Raw genomic sequence first — 18,065 nt, 5'->3', positions numbered from 1 at the left:
TTTTTTGGGTGGTCACTATGAGAACCGGAAGAGGGCTACATGGACCATTGGCCTGATCCTGTAGGCTCTTCTTAGGTACTTAACATTCTTTTGCTGAAAACACCCATAGGATGGTTTACAAAAAACCAAATACAAATTAAAAAAAAAAATTAAAACCACTAAAACTAGCAAAAAAGAAATGAAGCAACCCTTTCAGTAGATAAGTGCAGCACTAAAATTATCTCAAAGGACCCTAAATATTCTTTTTAAAAAGTGTAAGGATGTACAGGAAAGACCATGCTTGGAGACTAAAAGAAACAGATGGCACCAGGCCCCATTTGGAATGACTTTTCTGCAAGAACATAGGCTACAGTAAGAGTAATTACTGCTAACTACACTGAAAGGGTGGGAGCACAGTCCTAAGTGACTTAAACCCTGAATAAGTCTTAATGTTTAGCTATAACCAAACCCAATTGCTCCCACCAAACCATGAATTCCACAGATGAGAACTGGACAAGAACTTGGTGTACCCAAAGGTTTGCTACTGTCCTGGCAATTTTCCTTGAACATAAGAATTATTTTTTTCATCAAGTCGTCGACAGCAGCGTTGGATGGGGCACACAGCAGCACACGGTTCTTGATTTTGCTTTGCACAGAATTTTCTTTTCCTGGTCTCTGGAGATTAAAAAAGGGGGAGGAGAGAAGTTGTAAGTTACACCCAGAGTAGCACAATTGAAACAACTGAAACATATAAATAGTCATGTCCAGGCTAGGAATGCATATCAATCCACACAGAACAAGGAATGCTTCACCTGTAGATTTACAAATCATTTAATGTGTCAATACGAATGGAAGCAGCTAAAACTGCAGTTGTTGTATAAGGGATTGTTATTTTGACTGGAGTGTAATTGAAATTAATAAGATTCTGGAATGCAGAAATGAAGTAAATTATCAAACCATCAATTCTAGCACATGGGGGCACCTAAATTATATAATTTGGCATCTGAATGATTGGTATTAATAACTGTATTATAATTTGGCATTGTTATAACGAGGCTATTATTGGATTGTTGTAATTGAAAACTAATAAAAATTATTATCAAAAAAGAGGAATGCATAACAATCCTTGAAGGTTCTTTCAAACACCATCTAGTCCAATTCCCTGCTGGACAAAGGGACAAAAGTATGAAGTGCCCTCTAATATTTAGCCAATAAGTGACTCCCTTGCAGTTCCCTCAGGGCACAAAGAGGATGGAGAAAAATGTAAACGCAATAATGTTGGGCAGTCTTACACCCTTTCTTTTCAGACCCTTTTTAAAGCGCAATGGTTGTATCCAACTAAATTTTACTCATAGAGTAGACCCTTAAAATTATGAGGCCTGTGTTAATCATGCACAGTAACTGCAAAGAGTCTATTCCAAGTACAAATAGGAAGAGCCTGCTGGATCAGGCCAATGACCCATCTAGTCCAGCATTCTGTTCACACAGGGGCCAGCCAGATGCTTGTGGGAAACTAGCAAGCAGGATCTGAGCACAAGTGCACTCTTCCCTCTGGGGGCGTAGCCAGCTGCTCCGGCACTTGGAGTGGTGGGGGCGAGGCGATCCGCCCATGGGGGCACCACGGTGAGCTGCCCACGAAGTCCAACCAGCAGACGGAAGCCCCACGCTGCTGTTTCAGGCAGCGTAGGGCGCAGAGCCACCATGTAATTCCCAGGAGAGATGCGTGGATCAGGTGTGCTGATAAATAAACTTTTAAAATAAAAAACCAGATGTACATAATAAAATTATACGTCTGGATAGGCTTGCCTAAATGAAAAAGTTTTGAGCAGAAACAGTACAAGGAATATGCTTGCCTAATTTCAATGGGCAGGGAGTTCCAGAGAATAAGCGCTGCCTCACTGAAGGCTCAATTCCTTGCAAGTGCAGAATGGACATTATGTAAAGGGACAAGAACAGGTCCAATAAAAAAAAGAGAAGAAAACAACCCTACTTTTTTTTTAAAGCACCAGGCTAAAACCAGCATATAATAAGAGGGATCATTATTTATTTATTTAACAAGATTTATATGGGAACATAGGAAGCTTCCTTATACTGGCCCATCTCCCTCAATAGTATGCATGGACTGATATCAGTTGTCTCCAGGGTTTCAGGCAGGGACCCTTTCCTAGCAATACCTGGAAATGCCAGGGATCAGTTATGGGACCTTTTCTGTATGCTGAGCAAATACTCTACCATTATAGCTATGTTGTTTCCCATTAATTAACAACAATAACTGAAAATAAAACCCTAAGTGTTTTACATAAAGCAATATAAAATACTGTGTCTTGTAATTTGCCAACAGAATAAGACAGCTGGGGATGCCATTTGTTGTTAACCCTATTAGCTACTCTCATGCATTTCACAAACACTGGCACATGCAGGGTGTTATTGACCTAACCCACCTCAATGAAAATGCAGTAAAGGAGTCCAAGGATAGTCTTAGATTTCCCAGACCCAGGTGGCCCATGGATCAAGCAAACTTTGGGCAGCGAAGGAGACTGTGTCACGAGGGTATAAGCTGTTTCAATAGCTGTCCTTTGATCTTCATTAAATTGTCTCATGTATGAAGACTGTGGGGTGGGGGAGAGGACAAAGGCATGTCATTCACCAGAACTTTCTATTTCCTGAGATTTCTGTGACTTGGTTCACACTGCTGCTATGCCAAACCATGGCTTAGTGTGAGCATGTGGGTTCCTAGGACAGGAACCTTGCTAATTCTCCTGCTTTGAGCTAGGCCATAGTTCGTGCAATATTACTATTTTTATATGAGTGATTAAATTTGTATACTGCCCTTCATCCAAAGCTCATAGGGAGGTTCACAACATAAAAATACAAAATGAGAGCACAAAATGCATAATAAAAAAGAGACTAAGGAGTAGGTAGAATTATACACCTGGGTGGAGACAACATTCCTTCTTGAGCAACCTTTTAAGGCCACATGCCAGGGACGAATATGGGCAGAACAACATAGTAAATTTTACCTTTGTACAGTTGCTTCTTCACACTCAATACACCACATCACAGCCAGGCAAAAAACAAAACCACTCAAGGTAGGTGCAAAGCAAGGCTGGTGAGGGACATTGCCTGGGGACAGTTGCAAGGGCCAGACAGAGGCTTGGAGGGTGGAATTTGGCCCCAGGAGTTGAAGTTCCTCACCCCTGTAAGACATCTAAAAGACCATTCCGTGTTCCCAAGGTCTACTGAGCTGTAGCCATGTTATGGGCACCATGTGAAAAGCAGCAGTTTGTGAACCATAATTCCGAAGGTTTCCTTGGAGATGGCAGAAGGAAAGAGAGCTTCCATTTGTTGCTAATCTTACCAGTTAAATCTTACCAGTTAACTGTCACTTCTCTTCTTCCCCCTCCCCAACCCACTAAGAAAAGTTGGCTGCTGGAGTAGAAATAAACAGATATCATCTCCCCTCTCTCTGGCCTTCTCTACGCATCTAGGGGAATTTCAGCTTAAAACATGGCTAATTGGCATACAATTTGGTAATGGGTAGCAAGGATCTTATACTTCCCTAAATCAGGACTGGGTCATATCTTTAGCCCATTTAAAACCAATTCAAACACTTACAGATTTCTCAGCGTCCACATTTGAGTCCATGACAGAGAAGTCGGAGTATTCTGGGCTGATGATGGCTTTGGCTAGAGGGCTTCGGTTAAGCAGAAGAAGGGCCTTAAACATTCGCTGCATGGTGACCATCGAACCAATGGTGAGGCACTTTACTCTCTTATCGATACAGGACAAATTCCCTTGTGTCTTGATAGACAGGTTAATGACATCCTGCTGTTTGTTTCCTGTTTATTTTTTTAAAAGAAAAGACACATACACAGGGATAAAATTCAGAAATAACAGTATATGCATTCATCACATTTAGAACCCAAATCATAGTTTGAGAGCATTTCCAGTATATATAAATGTAAAGGTAAAGGGACCCCCTGACAGTTAAGTCCAGTCGCAAACGACTCTGGGGTTGCGGCGCTCATCTCGCTTTACAGGCTGAGGGAACCGGCATTTGCCCGCAGACAGTTTTTCCGAGTCATGTGGCCAGCATGACTAAGCCGCTTCTGGCAAAGCCAGAGCAGCGCACGCAGACGCCATTTACCTTCCCGCCAGAGCGGTACCTATTTATCTACTTGCAATGTGTCCTTTTGAACTGCTACGTTGGCAGGAGCTGGAACCGAACAACGGGAGCTCACCCTGTCGCAGGGCCTCGAACCGCCGACCTTCCGATTGGCAAGTCCAAGTGGCACAGTGGTTTAAACCACAGCTCCACCTGCATCCCAGATCATAGTTTGAGAGCATTTCCAGTATATATACATACTAATAAACAGAGTTCTTTGTCTGCATTCATTTCCCAAAACCATTCATTTCTGCAACCCCACTTCAAACCATGGTTTCTGATGTCAAACCATGACCTCTAGATTTCTTGGCTTGCCAGCTGACCATACACCATGGTTTGTCAAGTCAGGCTTTACATCAAACTAGAGTTAATTTTCCTTAACCACAAAGCTTGTTGAAATATCTGGGCCGAGCTAGAATTCCACGCTCAAATAGCAGAAAGGAATCCCACATCCCAAATCAAAAGAATTAATGACACAAATGGTTGGCTAAGGTAATTATTTTCCCCACTGACAAGTTAGTTTTAAAAAACTTACTACAATAAAACCGAGTCACACAACCGACGTGGCACACTGGGCGGCTTTCTGCCTTGCCAGGGTTGCTATGAAAAGTTTGCTTTTCAGACACTGTTAAGACCACCAAGTCATCTTGCTTTGGGTACTGCTGTTTCCCCAAATTGCTCTCCGAGAGGTTAGCTGGAAAAATAATTAGAACACAGAATAAAAATATGCAAGCATCTACCAACAAATGGATATGGCGTTAATGTTACCAAACCCTCAGTAAAAAGATACACATCAACCACAAGTTGCTGAAGCTCAGCTTTGAATTTCAGGTGTTTTCAGTTACACGTGTGACCCAGCCTAATAAATCTTTCGTGTGAGTTTTTTGTTTTGTTTTTTCATTTGTAAGACCTGATGAGAACAGTTTCGGAGACATATAAAGCAATCTAGGTGTTGAGATAAAACAGGCATACCTCTCCTCAATCCCCGTTTTGTTTTGGGGTATTTTATGAAATAGCATTAGTTTTTTTATTTATTTAATCCTTTACAGAACCCGGAGTTCAGTTTGCTTGGGTCATGGGCATGGGATATTGGTTTATTTTATTTCCCAAAATTTATACCCACCCACAAGGTTGTATACTTCCTTTATATACAAGAGGTATATAACAAAATAAAATTATTGTTATAAACATCATCTTTAAAAAAATTAAAAATTCAGATCAGTGTAAAACTGATTAACATGTGTGGGCAGAAAAGCAAGAATTATGCAGGCAGAAAGAAGTATAATAGCACTTGTCTGCTTACCCCAGCAACCTTACTTTAACACAAGCATTTGCTATCTACTTCAACCACCATTGAAAACAGAACCAAATTTTTACTGCCCGTTTGTTTATATGCCGTGAAATTCTCACTCACCTGTAAAATCTGCTTCATTTGTGACCAGATTGCAGTTCAGCAAAATTAAGTAGCAATGCCTTTTATCTTTTGATTTCTGGTTCTCTATCCAATCTTGTGCCACCTACAAGAAAAAGCAAGCTTTGGCTTAACACAGCAGCTATGAAGAGTGCTCTTCCATCCACTAGACTTTACAAAGGGGTGATCCAGACATCAACACTTTGTGTAAGAGAAAAATTAATTCATGGGCTCTTCCACCTTGAGTTGTGTCCCCACTCAACACCCCATGAAGGCCTTTTGGTCTCAATGGGAGAGTCTAGAGCTCACAGGTGACATACTATACAGATAATGGGTAGAAACCACTGGGGCTAGGCAAGGTGGCAGCTAGTTGTGTCACAGAATCATAGAGCTGGAAGGGACCCATAGGATCATCTAGTCCATACCCCTGCAAATGTATGAATATGCAGGTGTCCCATATGGAGATCAAACCTGCAACCTTGGCATTATCAGCACTGCACTCTAACAAAACTAAAGAAGCTGGGGCACTCTGGTGTAGCAAAGACCCTTGGTAGAATAACGGAGACATTCTAATTGGTATGGGGCAGGCAGGCTGTAGAGAATTGGTGCCAAAGTTGTGGTGCCTGCATCAACCACCAGTGGAGTCGGGCCCTGGGCAAAGTGGCCCCACTACTGTAGCTAACATAGCCACCTGGAGTTTAGCAGAGCTGGAAGAGAGGGCTAATACTACAGATCATGGTGTACTGGAAGAACCTGGAGGCACAGGAATGTACCCTGGAGAAGAAACCTCTGAATTTGTTGTAAAATGAGATTTATGAGGGTTTTATTAAATACGATCGAAAGTCATCACATCAGTGGCTGTTAAAATAAAGGATTAAGATCAGAATTGTGGAACTTGGACTAATTAAGAGAATTGGTGCAGGACCAAGGAATGACATCAACTCCTGATAGCCGGAGCATGGGAAGTCATCCAAAAATATTTAATTCGCAACTCATTAATTGGCTCTTTTGATTGTAGTGTGATTTGGCATGATTTGGTATTGTATTAATGTGGCCTACATTGGATTGAAGGTTGCAGGTTTGATGGTATTTCCTGCTTGGCAGGGGGTTGGACTGGATGGCCCTTGTGGTCTCTTCCAACTCTATGATTCTAAGGATTGTTATTAATGAAAAATTAATAAAAATTAATTTAATAAAAAGGAAGTATGATGCTAATTTAAATGTATTGTGAAGATGTAGCCTAAGTGGAATTGCCTTGGAGGTAGGTAGGGAAGAGGGGAGGAAAGAGAAAAATGGGGCATTCTGTTGCCAACTCTGGTCCTGTCCACTGCTGGTATGCAGCAGCTCCCAACCACCTCCACTGCACTTCCTCAAGGGTCCACCAACTAAGGTATGCATCCTCCTTACAAGTGTCTTCTTAAAAAGACTTAATTCTTTGTACAGAAAATGCTGAATATAAAACTATGAAACTCTAGACTGTCCAATCTGTATTTGCACATACCCAAGAATGCACTTTAAAATATTACACCAGTGGCACTGTGCATCATCACATTGCTTCTACTATAGCATGGAACAGTTGGCAGTGTGAACAAAGGGACATTTCCCACCTTTGGTTGGAATGCCCACAAGTTGTATCATACAAATACCTGTTCAAATTTTTGCCCAGCTTTCTTTGATAAATATGTGGGCAGAAATGATGAAGACCTTTCGCTCAAAGGAACATTAAACATGGGTGCTGGCAGTAGCCTATATTTCCATAATCCCAACAATGGAAAACATTACAGAGCTTGAATATTTCTCTATGGTGTTAAAAACCTAAATTATGGGTCTGCAAGGGGAAGGAGGACCCCGAACATCCTTACTCCGTTTGGTGGGAATTTCCCTCTTAGGTTTCAAAGATGGACATGAAACAATATTTTCTTACACCACCTAGAGAAACAGGATGTCATGATTTAAAATTGGGTGTCATTACTTCTTATGGTTCTTCTTCTATCTGCCTTGACTTGTTTTAGATATGTCAAGTTATTATATTATTGTTGTTACTGTTCACTTGTTTTGCTTACATAATGGTCTGAAAATCAATTAAAAATGTGTTTCTTTAAGCCAGGTGGGCCTCCCTGAAACTAGCCAAAAGACTCCAGTTAAAAGTGGCCACCAGACTACAAAGAACTGAGGGAGACTTAACTTACTGTTTCAAAGGTATTTAGCATCATTAAGGGGAAGAAAGTATTGAAGTAGTCATTGTAATCGTTAAACGTGGCTGGAACAGTAGTCACAACAGATTGCAGGAGGTTACTTGGTGGCCCAAACTGATCGAACTGTGCAAACATGTCATAGTTCCACTTCAGGATTTCTCGAATAAATATGGCAGGATTTCTCTGCTGAGCATTCACGCTGTTTGCTTGTGTGAAGCGTGGATTCATTTCATGCCAGGAAACAGCTCTGGAGGCACGCAGCACCCCACCATTATGCACATTAGAGTTATTTTGCACATTTAGCAACTGAGGGACGTTGTTTGAATTGTGTGGTTGGAGAATGCTGTTCGGCACAGGGATTTTGGACTGCAATCCATTTCCCTTTGGGGTGGGGGGCTTGAAGGGATTTGATTTGCTCTTCGGAACTGCTGGAGGCTTTGGGGTGCTCTCAAGCTCCTTGGTGAGGTTCGCGCTCCGGGAAGAAACACTGAAGACTTTCACTGTGGAGAGCCTAGGGGGTGCAAAAGTTTTGGCAGACGCATTGTCTTGTGGGCCACCAGCAGAACAGCTTGAGCTGTGAGCCCCTGCTTCAGCTGCTCTTTTGGAACCTGATTCCTTGCATATCTCAGCATCCTGTAGTGGGCTTTCTGATACCCTGGCTTCCATGTGTGTGGGGTTACTGCCACTTTCTATTTGTGAACACAGCTCCATGTCCACTGGATCCAACTGTGTAAGAAACAAGTTGTCATCTTCAATGTTCTCATTCAATTGTGGTTCTCCCTCTATCAAAGCCACATCTTCATCACAAGAGCTAGAGGAGGAATCGGAAGAGGTCCAGGGATTGGTTTTCCTAGCTCTAGCTTCAAGGATTGAGGAACTTGGGTTTCCTCCTTGAGTGTGCTGACCCTTCTCTCTCTCTTTAGGCCTTGTCTGCCTATAGAACTGAAGTTCTTGGCAAGAAAGCATTTTTCTATTTTTAGTGGTTAGGTGCAGAGCATTTATTAGTTGTGATGTCCTTTTCTGTGCAACATCTACCCTGCCAGCAATTTCCCCATGACGACGCAACTCAGCGAGACTGTCCTGTGTGCGCTGAGATAGTTCAGCTGCTCTACGGACTTTCTTTGACAGGCCAAGTGCTTCTGTCAGTGAGGTTGGGGGTGGGAAATGGTGGACTTTGGCAGGTGGGACCACAGCAGGAGTAGATCTTGCTGGTTTTGCCTGTGGTGGTTCATTACCTGGCTGAATAGCAGATTCTTTGAGAGTAGATGCTGACTCTGAAGGACCAGTAGGTGCTGATGGATCTATGTGTCTGGAATACCCTGCATCCATCCCTGTAGAAGTCGAGCAACATATTGCATTTCTGCTGCTAATGTTGACCTTCTGAGCCGATGTATGTGGCACCTGGTCCTTTTTTGCTTCTTCAGTGGCATTAAACCAATGATGGTTCGACTCATAACCCCAGCTATTTATTTCCAATTCAATGGCTGTGTGGTCTTTGTCTGTCTCCACTAAAAGGCTCTCCTGCCATTCTGAGTAAATTTCATCTTCTGCTTCGAACTCAAACAACTGCGATTCATGTTCCGCGTTTGTTGGTGAGGTATTCATTGGTTCTTGCCCCTGTGCACTGGATTGCTTCTCATGGCACACAAACATTTTATCTTTCCTGCTCTCTCTACTAGTGTTCTCTTGGTTTTCATCATCAGAAGAATCAGAAATAATAATTGTCTGGATTGGTCCCTTTGTTGCCTTAGAAGGCAACTCGTCCTCACTGGAAGACTGAGATTGAACAGAGCCACTGCTTTCTTCAGAATCTTGCTGTCTTGTTCTAAACTGCCTGTCCTTGCATTTATTTTTCATACAGGCTGACAGACCAAGGAAAGCCTTGCTTGAGCCTGCCCCCGATTTGCAGAGCAATGGATCCGATGTGTTGCTAGTGCTACCTGCAACAATATCACTCTTCGGCCCTTCCTGGCTTTTCCTTTCGTCTCTAACTGACTGCTCCTCCTCTGTTTCTGGCTCCAGTGTGGTGCTTCTTCTACTGTTTTCAATCAGCTGTCTCAACTTCAGGGTGATGTCAGGTCTCAGAGGTTTCCTTTGGCTTGTAAGGTCATTCTGACCAACACTTTTCTCCAAAGCATCACTGCTGTCATCGTTCTTTGTCATCAGAGAACTGGAAGCCAATGACCAGATGTTCTCAACTTTTATGTGTTCAAAACCCCAGCCAAAGTCTCCCTTGTTATGGGCCCCTGATGTCTGGTGACAGCTCATGTTTTTTTGAACATCTGTGTCTCTGTTTGCTAACATGGAGCCTTCCTGTACTTGGCCTTCTTGGCAGACTTCATCCTTCCCTGCCGCTGACAAGGAAGGTGGGTGCTCATTGCACATATTCACTGGACACATGTCTTCCTGCTTTTCACAAGCGGGAGGGCACTCCACGGTGGGGGAAGGAGATCCTAATTTGATCCACATGCTCCATATGATATGCTTCAGAGTACCCTGCAATTCTTGAGTCTGCTGGGGACTCAGCTCCCAGTTCATGCGGTTACGGAGAAGCAAGTTGAGTTCAAGAAAGAACTGCTTGCAAACGTGAGACTTCACATCATGTAAGCCTTCCCTCAGGATATTACGAATCAGTTTCATGCAGAAAGACTGCACAGACTCTGTTTCCAGAGATGGTGATGTAGCTGTGCTTCTTAAGCAGCTCCTGGCTGCCCTTCTCTCAATCCCAGCCATGAACTCTGCACGTGGAAGCTTGGCCCATGCTACCACTGTCTGCACCCATTTTTCTGCACTGATCCACAGAGAACTCAGGCACTTTTTGTTAAGGTGGAGTTGAATCACGATCACCAGGACCCAAATAAAGAACTGAGATACTTTGTCATAAGATTCAGCAAAGTTATTGGAGACATCCGTTTTTAAACACAGGTGGTTCATAACCTGTACACTGTAGCCAACCCCCAGGTCCCTGAGGCCCATAAGGGAGTGGATGAAAGGGATGAACCATAGAAAAGTGCTGTTGTGCAACCGTATGTCTTGGCCAAAGTCAGTCTGGAATGCGTCGATTAATGTTCTCATATCTTCGTACAAGTCAGGGAAGTAATTAGGACAAACAGCATATTTCTGCCCGGTAACCTGAAACAAGAAGTCACTGTTTTAACAGCATGTACGCCATTCTGCCGCCACCCCCCCCCCCAACATATACAGCTGCCATCCTCCTCACTCCCAATGATTTTACTATGACAGGAAAGGGGGTTTGTTGTGCTTCAGATGTTGCTGGACTCAAAATCCCATCAGCCTCAGCCAGCATGGCCAATTATCAGAGACGATTGGAGTTGTAGCCCAGCATCATCCAGAGTGCAACAGGTCTACAGTTTTCAGGAGGCTGAATTTTGTTGCCAGTAAGAAATCACCCTTCAAACAAACAGGATCCAGCCTTTGAAAATTTAAAAGTGTTTGTTCTAGAGGACAGGTGTGGTTTGATTCTTCTCTCCAGCTATATTCTGGAGCTGCCCACATAACAATATTTCAACCATGGAAGGAGAAAATAAATTAGATCAACATGCAATTTACCTTCTGTGGCTTTTCTAGGCGGTAGTCATACACCAGTTGGCTGCAGGTGACCATTTCATCTTCACAGTCTGATAGCGGCACAGATCTAGCCCTTCGAAAACATGAAGAAAGCAAAGCATTTAAAACAAAAACTATTTATTTAAATGTGGTACCTCAAGTTACAGACGCTTCAGGTTACAGACTCTGCTAACCCAGAAATAATGCTTCAGGTTAAGAACTTTGCTTCAGGATAAGAACAGAAATCATGCTCTGGCGGCACAGCGGCAGCGGGAGGCCCCATTAGCTAAAGTGGTGCTTCAGGTTAAGAACAGTTTCAGCTTAAGAACGGACCTCCAGAACGAATTAAGTTTTTAAAGCGAGGTACCACTGTACATCATTCTTAAAGCTCAAGACTGCTAGGGGGTAGGACAGAACAGAATATGTAATCAAGGTCAATGTTATTTCCTCCCCTGCCCCGGAGTCCCAAAGACTATGCAAATAATTATGGTTTCACATTTGTCACAAAGAGTACTTAAATTGCTCTCAGTCTTAAACTAACTGCCTTAGTGAAAGCTAATTCACTTAAGCCAGAGAGATCAGGGTTTCACTCAAATTTAACTCTAAACCACAGATGGTTGCAAAGAAGAAATCTCCATTTTTCTTCATCTTGTTTGAATCCACTTTGAGCCTTTAGGACTCCATATCATGTATTAGCTTTAGCATATGTGTATAAAAGGATAAAGGACTGACCTCTTGCACCTTTGGCGAATATTCTCTATTTCTTTATTATAACTCACACTGTTGTTAATAGTTTGAAATGCCTCAGTTGGATCAATGTGCTGCCCCCACACTTTGGACCCAAGCTTATCCAGGATCACCATGAAGCAGTGGAGTGCAGGCCAGAAGGGACTGTTACTTTCATCTGAAAAAGACAAGCCAAAACACGCTGAGATGGGAATTGAGGTTACAGGGAACCAGGCAGAGGGCCTTCTCAGTAGTGACACCCACCCTGTGGAACGCTCTCCCATCAGATGTCAAGGGAATAAACAATTTCCTGACTTTTAGAAGACATCTGAATGCAGCCCTTTTTAGGGAAGTTTTTAATGTTTGGTGTTTTATCTTATTTTTAAAAATCTGTTGGGAGCTGCCCAGAGTGGCTGGGGAAGCCCAGCCAGATGGGCGGGGTATTAATTTATTTTTATTGATTGATTGATTGAGTTCTTTACTGGGGAATGAACCTGAGGGGTGTTCTAAGTCACTTCCTTGATAGGTCTGTGGCTAGTCCTGCTCGTATGAGCAGCTTTGGTACATCCTATCCGAGGACCGACCGACCCCCCCCACCCGGCAAGGAAATGTGACATTGGAGCACCAGTGAAGGTCCATTTTCTGCAGAGGGTGGAGGGGATTCTATGCACCCTAGGGTAGTGTGCGTAATTGGCTGTGTGGCTGCACACATATGTTGCTTTTTAGTATTTTCTCTAATTGAATACGTTCTAGTTTAGTGTTGAAACACTCTCTCCTGAGTTCAGTTTAATGCACTAGTACTCTCCTGCTCCAAACATGTGGGCATTACACCTCCCAAGGCAGCAAAATCTTGCTGCCAGAGGACAGTTGATCAGCTGCAGTAGGCAGCATGAAATACTTGCAGGGACTACAGGTTGCCCATGTATTCAATATCAAGCCAGTTCCTTAACTTAGCCAGGTTCATTCATTTCATTTGAAGTTTACTCTGAGTAAAACGTAATTTGAATACAAACAAACTTGCTCACTGATTTAATGGCAATTTCAGTATTGCTTGATACTGGGTTTTTATTTCTTTCTTTCTTTCTCATGTACCCAACATTTTCATTTTTTAATTTATGTGTTTTCATTGACTAAATGTTATTTCTTGCAGTGAAGGAAGCGCCAGAAGGCCCTCAGAGTTGGACCTCAGAGAACGAATTCCAGCAAGACAATACCCTTTATTAAATTTACTGCAGTAAAGGACAATCCCATAGAATAGTGGGTACTGTGCTAACCACAGGTTTCAAGACAGCTTTTAAACTTCTCCATACACAGCTTACATGGCGCTAAGTACATACCGTAATCAGTTCCACATGGTCCATTCTACATCAGCCATGACAAGACATGCTGGTCAAGATCTTCCTACAGGTCATCTTACATAATAAACTAACCTTCCATCAGGACAGTAACATCACATCAGGTTAATCTCCAAACTAATCAAACAGACACTTTCAATCATTTTAATATTCTGCTGTATATTTTTGTAAACTGTTTAGAAAGCTCTTACCATCATGCGGTTTATAATATATAATAAAAATTGCCTTATGCTGTCCCTTGGCTATCCTCACAGTAGATTTGGAAAGACCGGGGGGGGGGACAGAAAAATTGGGGGGAAACAGGTTTCCCCTGTTTTTTTCCAAAGCCGTTTTTCAGAAGTCCATGAGAAAAATGAAAAATATATGATTACCTGACCCAGGAGGGGGGGTCGGGATTAAGCAACAATTAGAATATTGAATGTGGTTGAATTTAAAATGATTTTAATGGCTCCTGTGAGAGGGGAGCGAGGTTAAATTGCTCCCCTCGGTGGGAGAGGGGGGAGTAGTGAAATGTTCAACCTTGTAATATTTGTGCTTTTAATTGGAAAATCTTATAAAATTTTAATAAAAAAATGACAAAGAGCAAGAAGAAATGGAAAATGATAGCAGTAGTTCAGAAAATGAGATAGAATAAAGTGCATGTATATGTTGTGACTTCTGTTTTTGTTTTTTTATTTTAAAAAAAGCACTACTCAAAGGGTAGACCTTCTAAGGAGCTTAAATATTGAAGTGGACCTTAACTTCATTTGCTGTTGGTGCTAAGGGGCAAATCTGATTATTTTTTATGTTGAAGGTTTCTTGCTTTTTTGTTGCTTTTGAGGGAAAGGGGGTGGTTACATGTTTTATCGCAAGCATAAAACTTTATCTACACCGTGTTTCACGCAATTTGTAAAACTACTCCACACATCCACATCCAGCTTTCCAAGGTTCATGGTTCTTACATTCCAGGTTCCTATGCAATACTTTTCTTTACAGCATTAAAAGGAAAGTCCAATGCTGTAAAGAAAAGTATTGCATAGGAACTTGGAATGTAAGAACCATGAACCTTGGAAAGCTGGATGTGGTAAAAAATGAGATGGCAAGAATAAACATTGACATCCTAGGCATCAGTGAACTAAAATGGACAGGAATGGGTGAATTCAGTTCGGATGACTATCATATCTTCTACTGTGGGCAGGAATCCCGTAAAAGAAATGGAGTGGCTCTTATAGTCAACAAAAGAGTGGTGAAAGCTGTGCTGGGATGCAATTTCAAAAATGATAGAATGATCTCGATACGAATCCAAGGCAGACCTTTTAACATCACAGTAATCCAAGTTTATGCACCAACTACCAGTGCTGAAGAAACTGGAATTGTTCAATTCTATGAAGACTTACAACACCTTATAGAAATGACACCAAAGAAGGATGTTCTTCTCATTATAGGGGATTGGAATACTAAAGTAGGGAGTCAAGAGATAAAAGGAACAACTGGCAAGTTTGGCCTTGGAGTTCAAAATGAAGCAGGGCAAAGGCTAATAGAGTTCTGTCAAGAGAACAAGCTGGTCATCACAAACACTCTTTTCCAACAACACAAGAGACGACTCTACACATGGACATCACCAGATGGGCAACTTCGGAATCAGATTGATTATATTCTCTGCAGCCAAAGATGGAGAAGCTCTATACACTCAGCAAAAACAAGACCTGGAGCTGACTGTGGCTCAGATCATCAGCTTCTTATAGCAAAATTCCAGCTTAAACTGAAGAAAGTAGGAAAAACCACTGGGCCAGTAAGATACAATCTAAATCAAATTCCTTATGAATACACAGTTGAAGTGAAGAACAGGTTTAAGGATTTAGATTTGGTGGATAGAGTGCCTGAAGAACTGTGGATGGAGGCTCGTAACATTATACAGGAGACAGCAACGAAAACCATCCCAATGAAAAAGAAATGCAAGAAAGCAAAGTGGCTCTCCAATGAGGCCTTACAAATAGCGGGGGAGAGAAGGCAAGCAAAATGCGAGGGAGATCGTGAAAGATACAGGAAATTGAATGCAGATTTCCAAAGAATAGCAAGGAGAGACAAGAGGGCATTTCTAAACGAGCAATGCAAAGAACTAGAGGAAAATAATAGAATGGGAAAAACCAGAGATTTGTTCAAGAAAATTGGAGATATGAAAGGAACATTTCGTACAAAGATTACCACAATTAAGGATAAAAGTGGAAAGGACCTAACAGAAGCAGAAGACATCAAGAAGAGGTGGCAAGAATACACAGAGGAATTATACCAGAATGATATGGAGGTCTCATACACCCCAGGTAATGTGGTTGCTGACCTTGAGCCAGACATCCTGGAGAGTGAAGTCAAATGGGGCTTAGAAAGCCTTGCTAACAACAAGGCCAGTGGAAGTGATGATATTCCAGCTGAACTATTTAAAATTTTAAAAGATAGAAGGGGAAGAAATGGAGGCAGTGAGAGATTTCACTTTCTTGGGCTCCATGATCACTGCAGATGGTGACAGCAGTCACGAAATTAGAAGACGCCTGCTTCTTGGGAGAAAAGCAATGACAAACCTAGACAGCATCTTAAAAAGCAAAGACATCACCTTGCCGACAAAGGTCCGTATAGTTAAAGCTATGGTTTTCCCAGTAGTAATGTACGGAAGTGAGAGCTGGACCATCAAGAAGGTCGATCGCCGAAGAATTGATGCTTTTGAATTATGGTGCTGGAGGAGACTCTTGAGAGTCCCATGAACTGCAAGAAGATCAAACCTATCCATTCTCAAAGAAATCAGGCCTGAGTGCTCACTAGAAGGACAGATCCTGAAGTTGAGGCTCCAGTACTTTGGCCACCTCATGAGAAGAGAAGACTCCCTAGAAAAGACCCAGATGTTGGGAAAGATGGAGGGCACAAGGAGAAGGGGACGACAGAGGATGAGATGCTTGGACAGTGTTCTTGAAGCTACTAACATGAGTTTGGCCAAACTACGAGAGGCAGTGAAGGATAGGCGTGCCTGGCGTGCTCTGGTCCATGGGGACACGACTGAACAACTAAACAACAACAACTCCACACTGAACTTTTTTTCAATTTCCCCAAAATTTCCATTTTTTCTGGGAAAAGGGGGAGGGGCTTTTTTCCTCATGGCTTCAAAATTTCCAGAAATTTAACATCTCTAGTCAGGACTAAGTTGACTTCTTTCCTCCCTGCTGATTCTGTCCAGTCTCTCTAGAACTGGGTGACAACTGGTTCTATTTGCCGGGGCTGGAAACTCTGCCCATCCCACTGGTACCACTAGCTTCTACTGTCTCCAGGGCCATAGGCATCACCCAAGGGTCAAATGAAGTCTTATCATCTGAGTTCCTAGGAAATTCATCTTTGCCCTTGGCTGTCATTGTACCCACTGTAAAGAACACACAGAGGTACAGTGGGGAACTCACCATTTAGCCATAGTCTCAGGCTGAAAGGTATAAAACCTTTCAGGACTTGGGCCTACCTGGGCCTGAGGAGTGACTATCCCCAGGCACTGAGAACAGATGGAAAAGGTGTCAAAAGGGTTGAAGGACTGGAACAGTCTTCACTTTGGTCACTCCCTTTGCGCCGCCGCCACCACCAGCTCCTGTGTTCTTGGGCACAGTTATCTATCGCTAGGATCTTCAACAGGTGGGCAAAGCTCTCAGCAGAAAACAAGTGTGAGGCCAAAGTATTTCCTGCCAAAACCTGAGGCACTGGCTCAGAAAAGAGCAGGCCCAAGAAATGCCATCTGAGGGACTGGGACTAAACCAACACCTGCACCCTGGGCCAATGCCTGCCGGATTCACTGACAGAACTCTGTGTGGAGTGTTGTGCTGTCAATCAGTAAATGAGAGGGTGATGCAAGGCCTAGTAGCTGCGGGCCCTACAAAGCCTCAGTTCTCTCTGCTGGCTGTTCCTCTGCAGCCTCTGCTGACTCCTGGGATGCAGTTCTTGGCAAGCTTGAGGGTACACCAAGGGTACACCACGGGTACACCACAGCCCGCTGCTGTGGGTAGCCTCTGCTCCTCCGGCCTCCTCATCTGAGAAATTGGCTAAAAATGGAGGCTGCGAGCCCTCAGTGGCGACTCATGCCTTTTTGTTGTTGAATTCTCTGTAATTAAATGTGCCTCAAGGAAAGGAAAGCTTCTCCTCACGAAGCAAACGGCAGCAGCGTAGAGCTGTGACCTGGGCCTGCACAGCAGCAAGGCAGGAAGGAAAGGAGGCGATGTTGTCCCTCTGAGATAAGATCTGTCTAAATTACATATTCTTGCCTATGGAGCAAGTGTGGAGGGGACATTCCATATGAGGATTCCTCTCTGCTGCAGGAAAATGCCAATCAACACAACAGCGCTTATCAGCAAACAACAGTAAGAATAAACGTCTGCAAACCTAAGGACTTTAATAATCAACTGTGCTGAAAGAAGGTATTACACTGCAGGTAAATATGCATGAGCCAAAGCACATGGCGGGGTGTGTGTGTGTGTGTAATGTTTTTAAACTGAATTTCTCATGTAGCAACCAAAACAAGTATTATAGATAAAGGAAGGCAAGCTACAGATATCAATTTATGCAATTTCAATTAGAAATGAGGTGCATCCAAACAGATTTCTATCCCTCCTCAGACGAAATGACACCTACCTTATTTTTCGCTCGATAAGACGCACTGTTTTCTC

At 42.8% G+C, this 18,065-nt stretch overlaps 1 protein-coding gene across 1 annotated transcript in view; it reads right to left on the bottom strand.

The window, feature by feature from the left end:
• Positions 1–18,065, bottom strand: part of SETX (senataxin) — a 52,252-nt gene that overhangs the window by 17,692 nt on the left and 16,495 nt on the right. Inside the window, exons 7-14 of the mRNA XM_033137692.1 lie at positions 12,050–12,221; positions 11,321–11,411; positions 7,745–10,882; positions 5,559–5,661; positions 4,680–4,838; positions 3,595–3,818; positions 2,421–2,588; positions 510–654 (exon numbers count right to left, since the gene is read on the bottom strand). Of these exons, the coding sequence (XP_032993583.1) occupies positions 510–654; positions 2,421–2,588; positions 3,595–3,818; positions 4,680–4,838; positions 5,559–5,661; positions 7,745–10,882; positions 11,321–11,411; positions 12,050–12,221 (4,200 nt within the window). The remainder of the gene's footprint in view (positions 1–509; positions 655–2,420; positions 2,589–3,594; positions 3,819–4,679; positions 4,839–5,558; positions 5,662–7,744; positions 10,883–11,320; positions 11,412–12,049; positions 12,222–18,065) is intronic.

The sequence above is a fragment of the Lacerta agilis genome, chromosome Z (genome assembly GCF_009819535.1).
Source record: "Lacerta agilis isolate rLacAgi1 chromosome Z, rLacAgi1.pri, whole genome shotgun sequence".
Lineage (NCBI taxonomy): Eukaryota > Metazoa > Chordata > Lepidosauria > Squamata > Lacertidae > Lacerta > Lacerta agilis.
This window is presented reverse-complemented; position numbering and strand designations above follow the sequence as displayed.